This window comes from Balaenoptera borealis, assembly GCF_965194805.1.
Source record: "Balaenoptera borealis genome assembly, chromosome: 3".
NCBI classification, from domain to species: domain Eukaryota; kingdom Metazoa; phylum Chordata; class Mammalia; order Artiodactyla; family Balaenopteridae; genus Balaenoptera; species Balaenoptera borealis.
Genome location: NC_138866.1, coordinates 173,671,632 through 173,694,546, shown reverse-complemented (window position 1 = coordinate 173,694,546; position 22,915 = coordinate 173,671,632). Strand labels below are relative to the sequence as shown.

Below are 22,915 nucleotides of genomic sequence, written 5' to 3'. Positions count from 1 at the left end.
TGTTAGGGAGGTTTTTAGCTACTATCTATCTCTTCAAATATTTTCTCAGGCCCTTTCTCTCTCTTCTCCTTTGGGGACCCCTATAATGCAAATGTTGGTGCACCTAATGTTGTCCCAGAGGTCTCTGAAACTGTATTCATTTCTTTCTTCTCATTCTTTATTCTATTCTGCAGCACTGATTTCCACCATTTTGTCTTCCAACTCACTTATCCATTCTGTCTCATTATTCTGCTGTTGATTCTTTCTAGTGTATTTTTCATTTCAGTTATTGTATTGTTCATCTCTGATTGTTCTTTGTATCTTCTAGCTCTTTGTTAAACATTTCTTGCATCTTCTCAGTCTGCGCCTCCACTCTTTCTTTCTTTTTCCAAGATCCTGGATCATCTTTACTATCAATACTCCAAATTCTTTTTCGGGTAGATTGCCTATCTATCTCCACCTCACTTAGTTGTTTTTCTGGGGTTTTATCTTGTTCCTTCACCTGGAACATATTCCTCTGCTGTCTCATTTTGTCTAACTTTCTGTGATTGTGGTTTCCGTTCCACAGGCTGCAGGGTTGTACTTTCCATTGCTTCTGGTCTCTGCCCCCTGGTGGATGAGGCCTAAGAGGCTTGTGCAGGCTTCCTGGTGGGAGGGGCTGGTTCCTGCCCACTGGTAGGTGGAGCTGGATCTTGTCTCTCTGGTGGGCAGGGCCGTGTCAAGGGGTGTGTTTAGAGGTGGCTTTGGGCTAGGGCTGTGTTCCCACCCTGTTGGTTGTTTGGCCTGAGGCGTCCCAGCACTGGAGCCTACAGGCTGTCAGGTGGGGCAGGTCAAAATGGAAGCCTCCTGGGGAGCTCACATCAACGAGTACTTCCCAGTATGCCCCCACCAGTGTCTTTGACCTCACAGTGAGCCACAGCCACCCCCCAACCTCTCCAGGAGACCCTCCAAGACTAGCAGGTAGGTCTGGCCCAGGCTCCTATGAAGTCACTGCTTTCTCCCTGGGTTCCGGAGTGCATGAGACCTTGTGTGTGCCCTCTAAGAATGAAGTTTCCATTTCTCCCAGTCCTGTGGAGCTCCTGCGACCAAACCCCACTGGCCTTCAAAGCCAAATGCTCTGGGGTCTCCTCCTCCCAATTCTAGACCCCCAGGCTGGGGAGCCTGATGTGGGGCTCAGAACTCTCACTTTTGTGGGAGACCCTCTGCACTATAATTATTTTCCAGTTTGTGTGTCACCCACTCAGGGGGTATGGGATTTGACTTTGTCGCGATTGCGCCCCTCCTACCGTCGCGTTGTGGCTTCTTCTTTATCTTTCGATGTAGTATATCTTTTTTTGGTAGGTTCCAGTCTTTTTTGTTGATGGTTGTTCAGCAGTCAGTTGTGATTTTGGTGTTTTTGTGAGAGGAGGTGAGCTGACGTTCTTCTACTCCACTATCTTGTTCTTTCTCCCTCCATATTTGTTATTTATACCATAATTTGGGGGCAAATGCTACAATGAATGGCGCCAGCATCTGCCTACACGTCTTAGGAGACGCACCAATGCCCAGCAATATGTAGCTTTGACATACCAGTGTCTTAGTCAGAGGGCCCTCAGTGGATAACTGATGGAGGCCTCCATGCTCTCAACTGTTTCATGAGTCAGTAACTTTATAAATCTACGGTTCCTATGAATGAAATTCTCTGACCAATCTAAAAACCTGTAAGCAAACTGTTTGATGGAGGGGATGTCTCAGGCCAGTCTGAGTTTTAATGGGGCTGGACAGGGCTCAGGCATGTGACAAGTAAACCAGCAGCCCTGTTTTCCCTGGAAAACCCAAGGTGCTTAATGTTGGCAATTATTTCCATGGGCAGCAGAAGAGCTGAGGTGGAGGTGACATGGTCAGAATGTTCTCCCTCCTCCAAATGAAGAAGGCAGATCCTTGGGCCTGCACAAAATCAGCAGTACCTTAGTGAACATGTTCTGGAGCCCGAAGGAGGCTGTGACCTGACCATCACATGGGCAAAAAAAAATCCTACGTTAATTCATGGATCAAAATGAAATACTTTATCAACAGACTGTGGTCTAGGAATTGCGTTTTATGACTGATTAGACAAGTTCTTAAAATGTACACCTAGGGCAGATTCACACCATGATCTGAATGTGGGATCAGCTTTGGGTGTAGCCCTGTACCCCATCCTTAGTCCTAGGAGTAGACTGTGGCAATTAGTTAACAAATAAAAATCTAAAAATAAAGTATCATTTCTCAAATAGAACAAAGAAGACGGGAAACAAAATTATTAAGCTTTTTGGAATACCTGAAAAGATGACATTGACACTGACTGGAAACTTGGTATGGAGGACAGACGGCCACATGATTCCAGGCCTGTCATTCTAAGAATTAAAGCCAAAGAAGGGGACCCCACTTGAAGGGGGCTTTAATCAGTCCTTGGGAAGACAGGACAATGGCTGGTATTTCTAATCCCCATCTTAAGTGCTTTTAAAATGAAGCAGGGACTATTTTCACACTGAAAGAAAGGAAAAGAAAGGCAATCCTAGCAGCCAGAGCTAGGAAAGCTTGGAATTGATTTTTTGGTATCAACTTTCTGAGTTCTTTTGTGCAATGGTCATTCCTCACACATGTCTTAAAGGTGCCTGAGAGCCTAGTTCAGTGCCACCTGGGCAAAGTGGAGGCCAAGGCCAGAGATGCAGCTTACATGGCCCAGGGCCACGGGGCTCTTCCCCAGCCCTCTCTAGCTAATGAATCGGTGACAGACGCAGCCAGAGTCCCAGATGGGAAGGGCAGGCAGCCACGTCAGTTACCTCATCCACATACCTGGAGTTCTGCCATGATTTTGTCTCCTTCCTCTTCCTCCTCATCCTTTGAGGAGGAAGTAGTGACAGGTGGTGGTGATGGGGCCCAGGCTGAAGCAGGCTCCTCTGCTGGACACTTCGTGGCTCTAGCCTGCAGGCTTGGTCCAGCATCTTCACTGCTTGCCTGAGAAAGATTCAAACCACAGATACTGGCTTAACACCCCCAGGTGCTGGCAAAAGAGGGACAGATCGCAAAAGAACACACGTTCTGTCACTGCCTGGTGCCCTGGCTTCCTAGCTCTTCAAATCGAGCTGAAAGGCTGCTTTGTCTACTTGTGTTTAGTTTGGGTTTTTCTTTGCCCAACGTTGTCATTTTGGCAAACAGATTGAAGAATTATAATAAGATTGTAAGTTAACTTCAGTGCCTTTAAGAAAGGCCCTCCTTGGAAATTGTATTTTACATTTAACATACATGACAAAACTTGCCAGGTTAAGTGGAAGTTAAAGCTCTCTGAACCTATTTCTGAAGACTCCCACAACTATGTTAGCTAATCTCAGTTACCTTTGTAAGATGATCTTTCTTTTGCTTGCCCCTCAGGCCCCTGTTTTCAATCTTAGTGTGCTTTGCTGGGGGAGTAGCTGGTGATTTGCATGTCACATAGTTACAGCTCAAAGTCAAGTAAGGATAAAACTCCTGGTGCTGAGTCTAGTCCTATAGCACTGGCTGACATTTTCCCATCTGTGCAATTCTGTGCAATAGGCATTCCTTACACACGCCTTAAAGGTGCCTGAGAGCCTACTTCAGTACCACCTGGGAACGCAGTGCCACCTAGCTCAGTGGCACTTCCTTGGAGACCTAGTTTATTCTCTACTTCTCTTCTCTGCCTCACTACTTTTTATGTTCTAAATGAGAGCAGAGAAGACTTTGTCTAAGGGCAGCATCTGAACCGAGAGACCAGTTTACCAGGGCTTCACCCATCAGACCTTTGTGGTGGCATTCTCCTTCCTGCTGGTGTAGACCACATCGCCGGACCTCGTGGTGGTGAGCCCCGATCCTGGCAGGTAGCTCCTCCGTGGAGGTGGGGGAGGACGAGGCGGGGACTTAGCCCCCAGCTTGTCCAAGTCCTGTTCTGAATTTGGAGAGTCTTCTGGAAAACAGTGTGTCATTGCAAAATCATCTTTCGCGATAACATCCAGAAAGCCCAATGAATTTCTAGAAACTCGATGCAATCTGACTTAAAAATTTCTCTATTCTCTCCATAGTGCAACAACTGAAAATACAGGCCCTGAAGCCTGACTGGCTCAAAGTCCCAGAAAGGCCCTGCACAAGTTAATTAACCTCTCTCTGCCTCAGTTTTCCCATCTGTTAAATGGGTATTCTAATAATATCATCTCCACCAGGGTGTTGTGAAGATCAAATGGGCTTGATATACATAAAGCATTTAGAAGAGTGCTTGGCTTATAGTAAATGCTATGCAAGTATTACCTATTATTATTATTAAACAAATCTCTTGTTACCCCAAAAAGTTGAGTGTTACTTGGAGAGATGAAGGGTCAGAGCTCCCTGCATGGCTTCCAGAGCCTTCATCCCTGAGTCTGGAAAGCAGTGTTGGCAGGAAGGATTCATGTAGAGGAGGGAGGTTAGAGTAGAATCTGGCCCAGGAAGAGCCAGAGGCAGATGGGGTCAGAGGACAAAGTCAGGGAGAAAGTGGATCTTTTTGGTCACGGTTATGTGGTTAGAAAAGGTTCTCTGCTAAGAAAAGGAGGCAGCAAATGCAGAAATGAGAATTTCTCATTCTCATTTCTCTCAGAAATGCAGAATTATAAATCAGTATTGACACCAAAGGTTAGGAGATGAAGCTGTCTGCTGAGCTTTCGCCAGAAAAATGCCCCGAAAAAGGCATTTCTTTCTCAAAACGCAAAGAGCTTCACTCCTGCCCTTTACCAACATTCTTCACTTCAGCCTTTTACCAACACTCTACCTAAGAGCTCACAAAAGTGGTAAAACCAGAAATTTCGGGATCAGAGCTTCCAGCTGGCCTTTGTCCCAACTCTGGGGACACACAGGCCTGCCTGGCCTCCCAGGAGTGTGTGTGTCTTTTCTGAGCAACTGAAACAGAGTTGTTTAGAGGAGGTGCTTGAGGACTTCCTACTGAAAGCTGTGACGAAGATTTGGCTAAGTCATCAGGGTGACAAGCCAGTGATTATTTGTAGTGGGCGGTTCCCGTCTTATGCAGAGGGTGCCAGGTTACAGGGCACCAGCACCACCGGGACATGTGTCTTGTCCTAGGCCAGCAGCTTGGCCTCGGGATGGCTGCCTCTGGGGACGGGCACAGGCTGATGGGCCCTGGAGGTGGGCTCTGTTCTCCCTCTCATGTGTAATGACAAAGGCCCCCTCTCTGACCAACCTGAGATACACTGGGCTGCAAGTAAAATAATGTCTTTGTCCGTAATTTTAAGATGAGAATAAGGCACATGGTTTGTAATTGGTTGAAGATTTAGCAGTTTGAGTTTTTTAACAGCTTTTTTATATTATTACTGACACACTGATGCTTAATTTCCATAGTTTTGGTTGGTTAAATATACCATCTAATAATTTTGATTTAAAAAATGCGATTTCTCCTTGTGATCTAATATCCCTCTGGGAGCTCATAAAAGCTGACGTTTTCTAAGAAAACCTCTCAATTTAAACGCAGGTCTCATATTCTCCCAGCTGGTGCTGTGAAGGGTCATAAATTCGTAGGAAAGGCAGAAGCTGGGGAGCTACATTTTTCCTTAGTGAGCGTTGTTCTGGATTCCTAACGCAGAACACAGCTTCCCTGCTAGGTTTATAACTAAAAAGTAGTAGTCAATAAAACAACAACAACAAAAACTAGTAGGGAGGCTCTAGGGACACCTGGGGCTTGTTTTCCCAATTAATTTTTTTGTTTTAATTGATAAGGTTTTTAGGAAGTGAGAGATTGGTCCCACTGGCCAGCATGTGCCTATGTGGGTGGCACCACACTGACCCGAGCGTGAGCAGCCCACAAAGCTCTGGTAGCGCCTGACCTGAAGGTTCTAGCTTGTCCGCTGGAGCATCGCCCTTTGGCTGTGGGCCTGAGGCTGGCGGCATCTCCAGGTTTGGAATCGACTTCATAATATTGGCCTGGGCTTCTTCTAGGAGCTTCTCAAATTCTTTTCCGTTATAGTGGTCCAGATTTTGCCTTTTCTCTTCCCATTTCCTTTCTGCTTTCTGAAGGACAACAGCAAGTAAAGAAAGTTTTGAGATTTCATGTCGGGGCGGGAGGAAGTATAACACAGTTAAAGTGTTGGTAAAGTGATGCTCTGGTTTCTGTGTCCAGGGACACTTCTGCCCATCAGACAAACCTGACCCTTGTGCTGTCTGCTACATGTTTTAAACAGGCTGCCACTGAAGCCCAAGTGGTATTCATTCACAGAGAAGCAAGCTCAGAAACCCAATCATTCATTCATTAAATTATTACTGAGCACTTACTACATACTCTGCCAACACTCTTGGCAGGGACACAGGGATATATGCATTCAAAGGCATGTATCCCATAACTAAGGTTTTGTTTTTCTACACTGAGTTTTCGTTGTAGAGGAGATGTTCAAAGAAACAGAAACAAACACCAAAACACTCACTAATCCTATGTCTCAGTTCCACTGCTGTCAAAGAATTGCTATATGATCTTCTGGGTCACATTCTCCTGGTTACAAAAGGAGGGGCTATTGAGATGATCTCTAAGCTCCATCAAGTTCTACAGGAGAGAGAAGTATATAAAATGCATTTTTAAATACGAGTACATTTTTTTAAAGAGCATTTTCCTGTGATTTTGAGATGCCACCTTAATCATTCCAGGAGGACAGAGTGGAAATGAGCACCAGGATTAGTGGAACCCCATAATGTCAGAATTGGAGAAGACCCAGGAGATCACGGAATCAGTGTATTTCCCACACGAGAACACTGGGGCCCAGTGAGACGAAGGATCTGCCCGAGACTCACTCTCTATGAGTAACAGCCACCACTGTCACCGTCCTTATCCTCCTCTGTTTTTCCTTCGCAGCATTTATTATCACCAGAGCCTGGGCTTGGTCCCTTCTGTTCACTGCCACCCCCAGAGCCTATGAAGGCCTGGCACCTACTGGGACTCAGTAACATCTTTTGAGTGAATGAAGCTCCATAGCAGAGCTGTCAGGAAGACTCAGGCCTCCTTATTGTGGATCAGAGCATTTCAGAGATGACTTGTAAGTGTGCCGTCAAACTTACTTAAAATATACACGTAACAATGGTAACTATGCCTAGTGGGTTCTCAATAGACATTTTTAAATAAAAGAATCATCCTACTGACATCCTTTAAATGTAGAGATGTTTAAAGTGGCAGATCCACTAATTTTCAGGAGGAAATGTGTTTTTGGTCCCCTCCCTGACCCTGATAGGCAGAATCATCATCAGCCAATCACATTCCACCCCATCTTATGCATTTTGTAAGCAGCTAACTTGGATTAGGGGGCACAGCCACTGATTCTGGAGCAGAGGGGAGCTACCTAGTGTTCAGAGGCCCAGTGGCCATGACTGTGGCCTTAGTGGTTTTAAGAGGTCATCTCCTCCTGAAACCAGAGTTATCCACTGCTGACTGCGGACCAGGTGGCTAAGGACACAGTAATGAGTGGAGGAAACATTTTAGGGAAGAGGAAGGAGAGAGCCAGGGAAACGCAGTGTGCTGCTTGAGCACCTACACCAGCTCTTGATGAAAAGAATATTTAAGAACACAGCAAGTTTTCTCTCTATATTGTGTGACCTTGAGACCTTCTTTCTCCTTCCTTCTGAGACTTCTGTAACAACTTCCCATCCTGCACCCTTAATTTAAGACCCACTACCTTAATCTATTCTGCATATTGTTTCCAGATTAATTTTCTGAAGATGCCATTTTTTACCACTGGTCCAAGCTACAGCATTTCTCTGATACCCACGAAATGAACCTTGGCCCCATGGGACTGGTGAGTAAGCTGCCCCAAACCAGTTTCCAGCCTGTTTTGCCAGCCTTATCTCCTCTTCCTTGTTCCACTTAAACTGGTTTATCCAAGGTCCAGCCTTTGCCCCAGGATCCCTCTGTCCTAGAATGTTCTTACCACCCTCTGCTTACCCAGATTCTACTTCATTTTCAAGGTCACTGGCACACCCTCCCCAGCTCACACTGGCTCGGGAGGGCTGACTGTCACCCTTCTTCCCACCAGCATGGTCAGTGATGTCAGCGATGGTGGGAGTCTTTCCACCACAGAAACTGGCAGATAACTACAAATCAGGCTTCTGCCATCAGAATGCCGGTTGTTAAACACTTAACAGCACACCACTGCCTCACCTTCCTACAGGTTGGGTGCCTGACCCTTGTCTGAAATCTGATGGCCTCTCCCTCAATCTGGCCATCGAAACCCATTTACAGTTTAAAAAAATCGGTATGTATATAAGATAGAAAGTTATATATATTTTTGATTAAAACATAAAATTACATATATTTTTGATAATGTATTTGATAAACATATATCTTTGATACATATATGCATTATCTCCATAACCAGACTGTATACTCTTGGAGGGAAAGGACCACATCCTTTCCTCCTTTACGGAATTATGAAAAATGGAAATAGGACTCTACCTCGATAGACACTGCCCTGTTCTTGGCACTCACACTGTGGATTTCGTCCATGAACAGGCTCTGCACGGAGGAACCATTCCCGGGCATCTGCGGGGACTGCAGAGCTGAGGTCACCTCTTGTGTGATAGCAGGAGGGCTGGCCGGGTGAGGCCCGGGCCCCCCTGGCAAGTGCTGGGCAGGGTTCAGCAGCGCGGAGGAGAGCTGGGACGGCTGGATGACCACAGGAGAGCTCTGAGCGTGGTGAACGGTCAAGGGCACCACTTCCGACTTCACATCGCCGGGGACGCCCGCACCGGGGAGGGGCTGGCCCGAGGCGCGGGGAGCCTCCTCCTGGGCCTTCAGGACTTCTGCGGCCGTGGCCTTTTCCATCACGACATACTGTGCGGCCTGGGCTGCGTCTGTGCCTTTCAAGAGCCCATCAGTGACATGCCTGGGAGAAACCACACACAGCAGCATGAACTGGTGAACTAGGTAACGTGCATTTTAGTTGTATGGCATGCTTGAGTGCTGTGTCATCCCAAAGCCAGGCAAGATTTTGTTGCAAAATTAAGACATTCTAAAACCCGGAGTAGCAGCTTAGAGTTGAGGGTTCCCATAGCAACCTAACTGCCTCCTAGTTATCTCTGGCAGCTGCTTTCCTACTTTTTCCCTCAGGACATGGTCTATCTTTCCCTTTCCACGTGCACTGTTGTGTCCAGACTGATGCAGTCCCGTCACTGTTTGGGGGGTGGTGACATCAAGTGGACACACGATTCTAACAATAACTCCTGCACCGGATCCAGGCCTGGGCAGCTCTCAGAGATGCTCGGTTCTAACCCAAAGCTTCCCAAACCCTCCATTCTCTCCTCCTTTCCCTGCTACACATCTTGGGAGGGTGGTTCATATGCCAGTTCCTTTTGCTTTGCTCTTCCTACAGCTCAGCCTGGTGCCACCTGGCTGCCCCACCTGGACCTGACCAGCCTTTCTGCAACATCAAGAGTGACTTCGAATCTAACCGCCGGGTTAGTCCTCCTCCTCCTCTGCTTTGGGGGCGGGGGGTCATTTGATGCTGTCTGTCTGTCCACCTCCACCCATGGTCCAGTGGAAAAGACATGACCTCCGGGGTCAGACAGGCTTGTGTTTGAGTATCCGTTCTACCATGTTCTAGCTCTGTAATGCCGGGAACTTCACCCTTGTGAGCCTCAGATACTTTTCTGGAGATTATAATAATGCTGGTGACAGTGCTGTTCAATGCCTTCCTCAGGGCTGGGTGCTACGATCAATGTAGTTACATGGAAGACTTGGTCACACATGGTACTCGACCCATAAGTTTTAATTAGTCCCTCATTCCCTTCTTAGCAAAATACTCTTTTTTTTTGATTTGAAAGAAGACATTGCTTTCTACGACTCTCCTCTTCTATTCACTTCTTTGTTTCTTGTGCTCTTTACCTACCCCGTCCCTTCAATCCCAAAGCCCTAAGGGTCTCTTTCCTCCTTTCCTTCTCATTCTATCATAGCCATTGCTTCCATTTTCAGTAATCATCTTCATGAAGGCGACTTCCAACTCTAAATCTCTCCTCCCTCTCTCCCTCTGAGTTAGGCAGGGACTCCCTTAAACTCTGCCTCTTGAACTTCGGTCCACATTCTAAGTGCCTCATGGGCAGCTCTGTTTTGCTATCCTTCCAGCACCTCAAAGTCGACACATACCAAATCCCTTCAGCATCTTCCCAAGCCGCTAAGTTGCTCTGAATTGTGACTGTCACCCTCTCTGTCTTCTCTATCAGGCACCAGGACATGTGCCTGTCCTTGGGGTCGTGCATATTCCTACCTTCCTTCTTGTGTCTTCCACAGTGCTGAGTACAAAATGTTATACGGGAAAGATACCAAGGAAAGATTAATAGTATAAAGGCCTGTGACGAGCAGCGTGATGGCAGCTAATATTTCTTCTATTTTTATTGTTAAAGTTACTTAACTGGCTTTATCTATCATTCTCACCACTGAGCATTTATGGGACAAAAAGTCCTATAACATTCAAGACACACAATCCCATCTTTTTTTAGATGGAGGTAAGATAAATATCTCCAGCTTCATCTGTGCTGGCTCTAAAATTTTTTAAAAATTGTTTTTCAGGGAAGAGAAGGGAGGGTGGGCAATGTTACCAGCCAGCCTGCTCCCTCTTTAAACAAACACTTAATAAGGATGGTTTGTTTTAGGCTTTGTGGGTGGGTTACCACATTTAGGTAAGAGCTTAAGTAAGCATTCTTTGAACATATTTTTATCCTACTGGAAGAAAAAGTTCACTCTGGCAATTTAAAATGAGTGAACCTATGAGAAAATGCAATTCAGGTACAGTTTCTTCCTGTGCCCAGGCAGATGAGGGCTCCCCAGGAAGAGGCCATTGTTGTTTTAATCCAGGTGATTTTTGGCATCCTGGAACTTACACAGGTGATTACAGAGCACTCTGTAGTGTCAGCATCTCGGAAGAGGTTCTTTTTGAGGCCACTGTTACTAGAAAAAAATCTCACTTGCTCCTTATGGTTAATAATTCATCTAAAAGTCAACTGCACATTTAACATATGTCTCCTACAAACCTGATCAAAAGATTATAGTGATTAAAATTCTCCCGAGAATTTATATGTTACTTCTGCTTGTGACCTGCTCTCAAATCTGGTCCAAGATCTAAAGGGTAACATCTCTGTAATTTCCAAGTCCTACTAAAAAAAAAAAAAGAAAATTCAGGACTGCCACTCTTGGGAAGTGGTTCATGTGTGGTAGTCGTGTCTATTTCCCACGTGGGCAAGGAAGTTTTATAAGGGCAGGGGTCCTGTTTGGTTTATTATTATATTCTTGACACCTAACACCACCAGGGCTGGAGCAGACAGAACGTCCACATACGGCTGACTGCCTGGCTGTGAGATCAGAACCAACAAGAAGTCTGGCGTCAAACCATCAGTTCTCACCCCAGCCCTGCCCCCTGCCAGCCCCGCGCCCCGCCAGCCCCAGGCAGCCCCGGTCACCTGCGCAGCATGGTCAGGGCGTCGGTCATGCCACGCACTCTCTGCAGGAGGCTGTCCAGCCGGTGTGGCTCCTCCTTCAGAAACCGCACGGCCTCCACTTCTATGCGCAGGATGGCCCGCATCTTGTTTTGTAAGGTTGGAAATTCTCCTGCGGGCCAAGAGCAGCTGGTGAGCTGCAGGGAAAAGCCAGAGCAGCAAGCCCCCTGTCCCGAGCCCTGACCCCGGACAGGGTTGAGAAGCGTGGGGTTCACCCACCACAGGGCAGCTCACTGCCTTGAGGCCGAGCTGGGCTCAGCGTGACCTGGGCCAAGGCAGAGCCCCCAGGCCTGTCATTTCCTGCCTGTATGTCTGGGATAAGCTCACGCGGCCCTTGGGGTGTGTTTCATGAATTTGGTACAGGTGCCTGGGGCACTGTAAGAGCCCAGAGAAGAGAGACGGTTCTGAGAGTCATTCAGTCCTAAATATTACAGCCACCACTGAAATATCAGCTCCCAGAAGACAGACAGGGGTGCTCACGTGTTTTATTCAGTGATGTAGCCCAAGGGCCCAGAACAGTGCCTGGCACATGGAGGTGTTGGATGAGTACCTGCCCATGGGCACGAATGAATCCTTCTCTGTCTGATGGATTTTCAAACACCCCAGGAACCAGGCTTCAGACCCCCCCCCCCACCCCACCCCAAGGAGGACGCTCACCTTTCAGGGAAGCTACTGCCTCTCCCACCTGGTGCAGGAGGAAAGCCCCGTCTTCCACGTCCTTTAGAGTAACCACGCGGCTGGCCAAGGCAGAGTCCTTCTTTAAGTCTTCAACGAAGTCTTCCAGGTCACTGGGGGGAGTGCAAACCACAGATGGAGTGAGCGCCGGGGCCTTCAATAAGGACAGTGCCGGAGCAGAGGGCCCCCTGAGCCTCACCGCCTGGCCTCCCCTCCTGTACCGCGTCCTGGCCGCCCCCTCCACGCCCACGGAGGCGATGGAAGCAGCTGGTACAGGCGTAGCTTGGTTTGGCTTAAGATATTCTGCTGAGGTATGAGGCAGGTGCGAGGCCGTTTTCCCGGGGCTGTCCACGGGGAGGCCCAGGTTGGCCGCCTGGCTGACCAAGGACCCACTCTTCGTTTTCAGTGTTGCTGATGCCAGCTAAGGGAGGGTGTGTGCACCCTGCGACGTGACAGAGGAGAGAGAGGGACGGAGGGAGCCAAAAGAGGAGGCCAGATTGCTTTAGATCAGGCTTCTCAACCTTGGCACTTGGCCTTTGGGGTCAGGTAATTCTTTTCTGTGTTGTGTGTGTGTGTGTGTGTGTGTGGGTGGGGGGCCTGTCCTGTGCACTGCAGGATGTTTAGCTGCACCCCTGGCCTCGACGCACTAGAAGCCAGGAGCAGCAACTATATGCCGACAAACTGGACAACCTAGAAGAGGTGGACAAATGCTTACAGAGGTACAACCTTCCGAGACTGAACCAGGAAGAAACAGAAAATATGAACAGACCAATCACAAGCACTGAAATTGAATCTGTGATTAAAAAACTTCCAACAAACAAAAGCCCAGGACCAGATGGCTTCACAGGTGAATTCTATCAAACATTTAGGGAAGTGTTAACACCTATCCTTCTGAAACTCTTCCAAAAAATTGCAGAGGAAGGAACACTCCCAAACTCATTCTATGAGGCCACCATTACCCTGCTACCAAAACCAGACAAAGATACCACAAAAAAGAAAATTACAGCACTGATGAACATAGACGTAAAAATCCTCAGCAAAATACTGGCAAACCGAATCCAACAGCACATTCAAAGGATCATACACCATGATCAAGTGGAATGTATCCCAGGGATGCAAGGATTCTTCAATATCCACAAATCAATCAGTGTGACACACCACATTAACAAACTGAAGAATAAAAACATATGATCTCAATACATGCAGAAAAAGCTTTTGACAAAATTCAACACCCATTGATGATAGATGCCAGTAGCAACCTCCCCTACTTGTGACAAACAAGAATGTCTGCAGGCACTGTTAAATGTCCTTGGGGGAGGGGAGGGGAACGAACTTGCCCCTGACCGAGAACCTCTGGTTTATACCAATTGTCCTGTCAATAAGGATTGAGTGTCCTCTCCAGGCTACAAAGAGAAGAAATGATCACAGATCTGATTTCTGGGGTGTGTGCACACACTTACACACACTTCTTAGGGTACTGCCAGTTCCAACAGAACTAAATTAAGGTCTCCTACTTCAACAAACACACCAATAATAACAGCCTGTCGCCTCGGCCCATTAATAACCTCACCCCACCCTTGCAGTTTGCCTGTAAATCCAACAATAGAAAAACCCCTCTTAAAGAAACAGGAACAGAGCTTTGATTTGAAGAACCACTAGGTGGCAGTAAGCGAACAACTATTCCACTGCCAGAGCCTTGAGTGTCGTCGGGTAGGCAGCAGGTTGAGAAAAGTACAAACTTCCAGTTATAAGATAAATAAGTACTCGGGGTGTAATGTACAACACGATAAATAAGCACTGCTGTAGGTTATATATGAAAGCTGTTAAGAGAGGAAATCCTGAGTTCTTATCAGAAGGAAAAAAATTTGTTTTCTATTTCTTTAATTTTGTATCTTTATGATATGTTGGATGCTCACTAAACTTACTGTGGCCACAGTTTCAAGATGTGTGTAAGTCAAATCATTACGCTGTACTTGAACCCTTACAGTGATGTATGACAAGTACATCTCAGTTAAGCTGGAAGGAAAAATCATTTAATTGGCAATTCTATAAAAATATTAAAAGTCTATGTTTTTTTAAAAGAACTTTTCAAGGAGAACCTTGAGATGTAGTTGTAGACAATTGGGCTGTCACAGAAATGTTTCAGACAAATAATAGCCTTTTTACTTCATGGCGGGTGATTAACTGTCTATAAAGGCATGAACTAAATAAAAATTTAGAGGCTACTCTTGAGATGATGCACAGTCATCAAATTTTCTTCTTCAGGAAAATAATAACTCAAACTGATTTCTTCCTCTAGACTGCTACTGAGAGGGGTATTCTAATTTTAATCAGGCACATTGGGTTGGCATCTGAGGTGACATAAGCTACAGCTCAAATATCAAATAGGTGATAGAGGATAGTACTCTCCATCATGTTGTAGGCTTCTGGTGACTCTGGTCATGAAAAGAATTTGGAAGCTGCTCCCTTACAGTCCCATTCTGGGAGGTTTAAGCTTTCCAAGAAACAACAGAATTACCTATATACAATGGAATACTACTCAGCCATAAAAAAGAATGAAAATTTTGCCATTTGCAGCAACATGGATGGACTTGGAGGACATTATGCTAAGTGAAACAAGTCAGAGAAAGACAGGTACTGTATGATATCACTTATAGGTGGAATCTAAAAAATACAACTAACTAGTGAATATAACAGAAAAGAAACAGACTCACAGATACAGAGAACAAACTAGTGGTTACCAGTGAGGGGGGGAGGGGGGAATGTAAGGGGCGGGGAGTGGGAGGTACAAACTAGTGGGTGAAAGATAGGGTACAAGGATGTATTACACAACATGGGGAATAAAGCCAATATTTTGTAATAACTATAAATGGAGTATAACCTTTAAAAATTGTATAAAACATTTAAAAAATAATTTTTAAAAAAGGCTTTATGAAATTCAAAAAAAAAATGAATTACCAACACTAGAAGAACCCACGCAAATGATTATTCATTATGCTAAAAGGTGAAATTGTTCTATGATAAATCTTCATCGCATAACAAAACATACATTAACATAAAAGACGGGCCTGCCCCAGTGACTGGGGTGTAATAAAACTCTGCTCATTTCAATAGTGGGACTTGATAGATGCTTTCAATAAGAACCACAGAAGATGGGTAACATTCAAGGAAGCATCTTTCATTCTGGATCAGACATACTTTACATTTAAATTCTTCTTTTGTGATTTTAACTACCATTGAATAATAGGTAGGAGGATAATTTTGGCACTGTGTTATTTTGGCTATTAGTTTTAATTTATTGAGATTAAATGCAGACTTCCCATTTATCACTGGACTGTGCCACTGGCTCCTTTTAATTTTATGCGTTGCCAAGCCCTATAGAACAGTGTGATGCTCCAGCTTCAAAGAGACTAGCTCAGACTCCCAAGGGCTGTTGAATTTCCTGGGCCTGGATGGAGGGGCACTAGCTAAGTGTCCACAGATACCCAGAACCAGCAGAACCCTAACTGTACACAGTAGGTGCTCAATAAAGAAAGAGGCTGAGAACACCGTCTAGGAAGGGCCTCCTCCTTGGCAAAGACAGGCTTGCCTTCCAGGTTGAACAGCTAAGCACGCAACAAGGGACCGCACTCACCACAACTTCCGGACGACCCTTTCCTCTTCGTGCAGGTATTTCTGCCTCTCCTGCTCCACCAGGACCCGCTGTCGCTGCACAGGGTCCTCCAGTCTCTTCAACGTTTCAATCACTTTGCTGCTGATTTCCTGCTCAGCCTTCCTCATCATCGCCCTCAGCAGCTCCTGGTTCTGCAGCTGTTGGATAAAAGAAGCCACCCTCCGTTGGCTCTGAGGGCTGACACGGGGGTGCCGGAGCCGCCTGACAGGCTCCAAGCGCGGGTTCGGATAAACAGCCCTGCAGCTGAGTCTCTCTTTATTTCAGTGAGAGAGGGAAGGGAGCACAGACCGTATATAATATTGCTGCTTCAGCCAACATCCGAGTTTTAGCAGCCAACTGACAACCAGACTTCCACGTCCCTGTCTGCAAAAAAAATAGGGTCCTTTCTGTACGCTGGTAGTGCATCCTGGCAATGGGTGTAAAGTCTCACTGACATGTTTTCCTAGGGAGAGCCAAGAGTACCAGCTCTGGAGCCAAGCTGACTTTGGATCAAACCCTAAACCCTCTCCCGGATGCGCTGTGAGACTTTGGCCACATTCCTTATCTCTAAAGATGGGGATTCACTTCCTTTGCCAGGGCTAGTCTGAAAATTAAATGAGATACTGTTTGGTACAGAAAGGTACTCAACGAAAGTTGATTGGAGTGTGGACTGTTTCAGCGTATCAGTTAAAAGAGAATCTGTGTCCCTCTTGTTAATGGGTCCATGGACCAAATGCCCTGTAATCACAGACCATCAAAACACAGTGCTTGAGGAGGTGGCGGAGGGAAGGAGTGGGAGTTTGGGATGAGTAGATGTAAACTGTTCAATATTATAGATAGGATGGATAAACAACAAGGTCCTACTGTATAGCACAGGGAACTATATTCAATATCCTGTGATAAACCATAATGGAAAAGAATATATTAAATAAAGAATGCGTGTGTGTATAACTGAGTCGCTTTGCTGTACAGCAGAGATGGGCACAACACTGTAAATCAACTATACTTCAATAAAAATAAAAAATAAAAAACTCCCAAAACACAGAACTTGATGTTGACAGTGGCAATGATAATTTCCAGACGAGCCCAAGGCTCTTGGCAATTAACTAATTTCCCTGGATTATACGTAGCTTGCTTGCATACATAAGACCACAATTTCCATATAATTTTCCATGTAGTTTCCAGAACACTCTTGTTTCTCACCCCAGAGTACAGGATGTGTGAGTTTGAATCCAGGCTTCACAACAATCTAGCCAAACACTTGAGTCCTGTTTCCAACAAGGCGTTAAGTGCTTTCCTGGGGCAGGACAATTTTCTGACAGCACATACATCAAGTGAGTTCATTCAATCAGCCTCAAAACCAGTAATTATATTATACCTATTATATTAGCTAAAGTTCCCCTGAAATTTTCAATTAGCTGTTATTGTTTTCTTCGTTTTCTGGTTTCGTGCACCGTGTATCACCTCATAGGAATAATGATGTCTCTGTCAACTGTCCATCATCTGTGCAAACAGAGTGGAAATACCATCTGACCGTGTTACCTACCACCTGCTTGAAGCCTCATCACGGCTTCCGTTTTCTCTGAATAAAAATAAAACGTTTCAACACGAACCACTCAAGCAAAACCACCATCATGTTCGAACATCAACATGGCACCACGATCAACTGGCCATCCAGAGAGAGACTGCCTGGGTTCATTTCCAAGTTTTCCCACTTAGTGGGAAATCAGTGCGGTTATGTTACCGTAAGTCCCCTACACACAAATCTTCAAGTTGTGAACTTTCAAAGATGCAGACGTGCCCCTGTATGCCAACTGTTGTGCTGGACTACTGTACTTTTCAAGGTACTGTACTGTAAGATTAAAAATGTTTATTTTTTGTGTGTTTTTGTTTTTTATGTATTATTTGTGTGAAATGTATTATAACATTATACATATTGTACATATGTATACATATACATATGTTTATGTATACATATACATAAACCTATTAAGTACAGTATTTTATAGCCGATTGTGTCAGTTGGGTACCTAGGCTAACTTTCTTGGACTTCAAACAAATTGGACTTATGAACGCACTCTTGGAACGAAATGCGTTCGTATGCAGGGGACTTACTGTATTAATCTCCCTGTGTCTCTCCAAAACAAAAAAAGGGATAGTAATAGTTCATATCTCACAGACTGGTAATGGAGCTTCGAGAGGCAATAAAGTGCTTGCAGTCATGCCTGGCACAAACCAAGCTCTCGGTGCAGATGACCTGTTGTTATCAGGGGGCATCACCCTGGGGGCGGGACCTGCTGGTCTGTCTGGGAGGGAACCAAATAAAAATGTGCTGCCCTTGGGTTACCTCCTCTGTATGACTCATGATTGTGGTTTCACACTGTTCTTGCTAATAATATCTTTTTATTAAGGTCTGTAAAAACAGTCTACTGCTGAAAGGCAACACGTTTGGAGAAGATGCACAGACGGCAACTTCCCCCCGTGCTCTCTGCAGCTACAGCTCTGCCCACAAGGTGTGGGGCAGGCTGGCACTTTCCCACATCGCCAGCCTCCTTGCCCTGGGTGCAGCTGGCACTCTCTCTGCTGTAGCCACAGGACCATCCTTTCAGTTCTTCTGACTGCCCAACCTCCTTTCTGCCACAGGGACTTTGCATGTGCTACTCCCTCTACCTGGTTAATTTCTGCTCTCCACAGAGTCTCCAGGACACAAGTGCCTGGCACATGGCAGGCATTCGATAAATATTTGTTGAATGCGTGAATTGAGTTAAGCAATGATGTTGGTAATAACAGACAATGGAGTATCCAAAATCCTTTCCCGGAGGGTAGAAATGCGGGGTGACCCATGGGCTCAGCTATGCCTTGAGCTCAGTGCTGATACCCTGACTTGCTCTGACTGTAGTTGTTAAATACACACAGTAACGTCAGCTGTTATCAAAATGGTACACTCAAGTTCAATGCCATGTGTCAGATCCCACAGACCTATTTCCTTTGGGGGTTGAGGGTGAATGGTAATGGATACGCAAGGCACAAATAAGAAGACAATTAAATGTGTCCAAAAATGACTGATGCTGAGGTCCGTCCCTGAAAGATTCTAACTGGTCTGAGATGCAGCCTTGGCACTGAGAATTTTTTAAACCCCTTAGATGATTCTGATGTGCCACCGAGGGTGAGCACTGTGGTCTAAGAAAAGGGCTCAGGAATGGACAGATGACGTCACTGTGCCATGCGCTGTGTGGCACGGCCCTCTGCACCTGACCCTCCTCCTGCCCAAGACCCACAGACAAGCTCCAATGAAGTTATGGTCCAATCAGCAGTGCATATTGACAGTGGCTATGAAGCCGGAAATTATTACTAGAATATTTCAAATTCTTAAAATTGAAATTTGAAAGATGGGAGAAGTGAGGCCCTGAGAAGTTAGGATACTTGTTAAGAGTCACTCAGCAGTTGCACGGGGGCAGAATCAGCATGAGAACTGGGTCTTTCAAATTCAACCCAGTAATTTTCCAATCACCATCTGCTAGACAGAGTACTACATAGCAATGTCTGCTTTAATCCCAGCCACAAGCAGTTTCTGGCACACAGGAGGTACCCAACACATATTTGAGGTATGAATGACAATACAGTTGACCCTTGAACAATGCAGGGGTGGGGTGCCTACCCTCCACGCAATCGACAATCCGGGTATAACTTTATAGCCCACCCTCCATAGTCACGGTTCTGCATCCGCAGATTCAATCAACTGCGGATCATATGTATAACGTTTCTGAGATGCCTACAGCCATATCAGAAGAACACAACTGCATGTAATATTCAAATTATTCAACTGGTAACAGGGTCAGATCACACTCAAATTATTCCACTCAAAGCAGAGGCAAGGAGAGGCTTGCCTCGAGTTCCAGGCTGTATGATCTTCCTTCCCAGAAAGAGGGGCTTCCTGGAGCCAGCTAGAGAGAGACTAAACAGGGAATTCCCATAGCACACTGGCTGGCACATGGGCAACAATGAGCTAATCATGAAGGAATAAAGACGTACACAGGTCCTCTTTCCACTGTCCCCTGGTCCCCTGCCCTCCCTGCCTGGCGTCCTTACCACTGTCTCGAGGACTTCCAGCATGTGTAAAAAGCAGTGCTGAAGGCAGGAAGTGTGCCAACATCTCTCACTAAGTGCTTCGAATAAACTAGTCACCAGCACTTTAAAACATGACATTTAGTTTTGCTTAGCAGGGATTCTAAATCCCAATTAACTTAAAAAAAAACTCTATTTAAGGTATAGTTTACAAACTAGAAAATATACCCATTTTAAGTACACAGGTCAATGAGTTTTGACAAATGTATACACTGATGGAAGCACCACTAAAAAGGGAGACAACATTTGTTCTCACCCTAGAAAATTCCTTCATGACACTCTGCACGCAATCTCCTAACCCTCAGCTCAAGGAAACCACCGATATGCGTTTTGTTCCTCTAGATTAGTTTTTCCTGTTCTAGAATGTCATACAAATGGAATTGTACACTATGAAATTTTTTGTGTCTGGCTTCTTTCCTTCAGGATATTGTCTTTGAGGTCCAGCCATGCTGTTGAGAGTTTTAGTACATTATTTTTCATGCTGAGTGGCATTCTATTGTATGGATTTAGTACGTTGCCTGTACTAACATTTTAATGTTTTTACATATTGACTTGATTCTGATGATCTTGTTTATATTCACTTATTTCTGGAAGCATCTTTTTTTAAAATTTATTTTTGGCTGTGTTGGGTCTTCGTTACTGCACGTGGGCTTTCTCTAGTTGCGGCGAGCAGGGGCTACTCTTCATTGCTGTGCATTGTGGGCTTCTCATTGTGGTGGCTTCTCTTGTTGTGGAGCACGGGCTCTAGGCACGCGGGATTCAGTAGTTGTGGCACGTGGGCTCAGTGGTTGTGGCTCGCAGGCTCTAGAGCACAGGCTCAGCAATTGTGGTGCACGGGCTTAGTTGCTCTGTGGCATGTGGGATCTTCCCGGACCAGGGCTCGAACCTGTGTCCCCTGCATTGGCAGGCGGATTCTTAACCACCACGCCACCAGGGAAGCCCCTGGAAGCATCTTTTTTGATTTGATATTACACAATCATGATTGTGATTTGCGAGTAATGCCAATTATAGTTTTAACTTTCCCATCCACGTGCCTTTTTTTTCTTTTTCCAGCCCTACTGCACTTGCTAGGATATTCAGTACAGAGTTAAATAGAAGTGAGAGGAGGCTTCTTTGGCCTTGGTCCTGATTTTATGGAGAATGTGATAGTGTTTCACCACTAACTATAATGTTTTCTGTAGGATTTTCAGACATCCTTTATCAGGTTAAGAAAGTTTCCTTCTACTCCAAGAGCGCTGAGTGCTTTTATCATCGGTATTGAATTTTGTCACATGTTTTTTCCTGCACTTACTGAAATGATATGATTGTCTCCTTTATTCTGCTAAAAGGTCAAATACATTGACTCATTTTTTTTCATATTAAAACAATCTTGGACTCCTGGGATAAAATCCAGGATAATGTATTATCCTTTTTATATATTGCTGGATTCAATTGCTCATATTTTGTTAAGGATTTGTTACATATATTTTCATGAGGCATATTGGTCTGCGGTTTTCTTTTCTTATAATATCCTTGACTGGTTTTGCTCTTAGTGTAATTCTGCCTTCGTAAAATGAGTTGGGAAGTGTCCTCTATTTTCTGAAGGTGTTTTTTACTTTTGAGATGTACTTTAAAGATGTGATTCCATTGTTTTCTAACTTTTGTCTCTGAGAAGTCAGTGTTCTTATTTATGTTTCCCTGTACGTAATGTGTCCTCCACCTCCCCCTGGCTGCTTTTAAGATTTATCTCTTTATTCTTGGTTTTTAGCAATTTGCTTTTGCTTTTGGTGTGGTTACATTTGTGCTTATCCTTTTAGGAGCTTATTAAGTTTTTTGGTCTGTAGATTTACAGCTTTCATCAGATTTGGAAAAATTTCAGCCACTGTTTCTTCTAGTAATTTTCTCTTCCCCCTTGACCACTTAATAGTGTCCCAAGAACCATTAAGTGTCAGTTCATTTTCTTCAGACTCTTTCTTCTCTATCCTTCAGTTTGGACATTTCCATTGCTATCTTTTCAAGCTGACTGATATTTCATTTCAGCAGTGACTTAATCTTCTATTAAGTCTGTTGAGATATTGTTTTTCAGCTCTTGAAAGTTTTACTTAGAGTTTTAAAATATCTTCCATTTTTTTTGGTCTCATTGTGTTCATGTTTTTCTTTGAATCCTTGAGAATAATTATCATAGCTGTTTTAAAGTCCTTGCTGATGACCTCATTATCCCTGTCATTTCTGATTGGTTTCCACTGACTGATTTTTCTTAAGCTTACAGGTCACATTTCTCAGCATCATCACCTGTCTAGTAACTTTTGATTGAATGCTGGACATGGAGTTCTGGATTTTGTTGTTTTCCTTTACAGATGTTAGACTTCCTTTGGCAGACAATTTAGTTCCTTGTGGACATTCTTCTTCTTTAGAAGCTTGTGTTTAAGCTTTGTCAGGGTGAATCTAGGGTAGCCTTTACTCTAGGGCTAGTTTAGTCTTAAGACTGAAGCATGGCCTTTCTCTGATTGCTACTGAATGCCCCAGGTGATTAATAAAACCTCTTTGGGCCTGCTGGTTAAGACATAAACATCTCCCTGTGTGAGCTCTGGGAAATTTCTGGCGTACAGCCTCCCACTTTGTGTCTGGCTTAGTGGTCTTTCACAATACATATGCTTGGATTACTAGTAGACAGCAGATCCACAGATTTACATACTTCTTTCTCCACAGACCTTCCTTTTATTTGGTACTTCGCTCCACAACTTCTAGCTGCTTCAGCTCTTTACCCTCAACTCAGTTGGATGGTCAGTGCTCTGTTTGGGTCATCCCTCTCTGTGTCACAATCTAAAAAGTGTCCCCAGACAGATAGCTGAGGAAGTGACAGGTTTCACCTCCTTTCCTTCCATTCTCCTAAGGATCACACTCCTGTGTTGTCTGTTGTCCAATGTCTGAATAGAGTTGTTTCACACATTTATTTATTTTTCAGTGTTCTAGTTGTCAACAGTAGGAAGGCAAGTACAGTTGTAGTTATCCCTTCATCTCTGGAAA

The 22,915-nt window shown here is 44.9% G+C and overlaps 1 protein-coding gene across 33 annotated transcripts in view; it reads right to left on the bottom strand.

The window, feature by feature from the left end:
• The window catches only part of KIAA1217, a 498,998-nt gene that overhangs the window by 17,235 nt on the left and 458,848 nt on the right, over window positions 1-22,915 (bottom strand). For 30 of the 33 annotated variants that reach the window (XM_082385188.1, XM_082385204.1, XM_082385197.1 and 27 more), the window contains 7 exons: window positions 15,767-15,942; window positions 12,115-12,245; window positions 11,422-11,569; window positions 8,426-8,855; window positions 5,820-6,003; window positions 3,756-3,919; window positions 2,794-2,955 (listed from right to left, as the gene is read on the bottom strand). In XM_082385188.1, the coding sequence (XP_082241314.1) occupies window positions 2,794-2,955; window positions 3,756-3,919; window positions 5,820-6,003; window positions 8,426-8,855; window positions 11,422-11,569; window positions 12,115-12,245; window positions 15,767-15,942 (1,395 nt within the window). The remainder of the gene's footprint in view (window positions 1-2,793; window positions 2,956-3,755; window positions 3,920-5,819; window positions 6,004-8,425; window positions 8,856-11,421; window positions 11,570-12,114; window positions 12,246-15,766; window positions 15,943-22,915) is intronic. The other 3 variants (XM_082385201.1, XM_082385203.1, XM_082385190.1) reach the window with 2 other exon arrangements.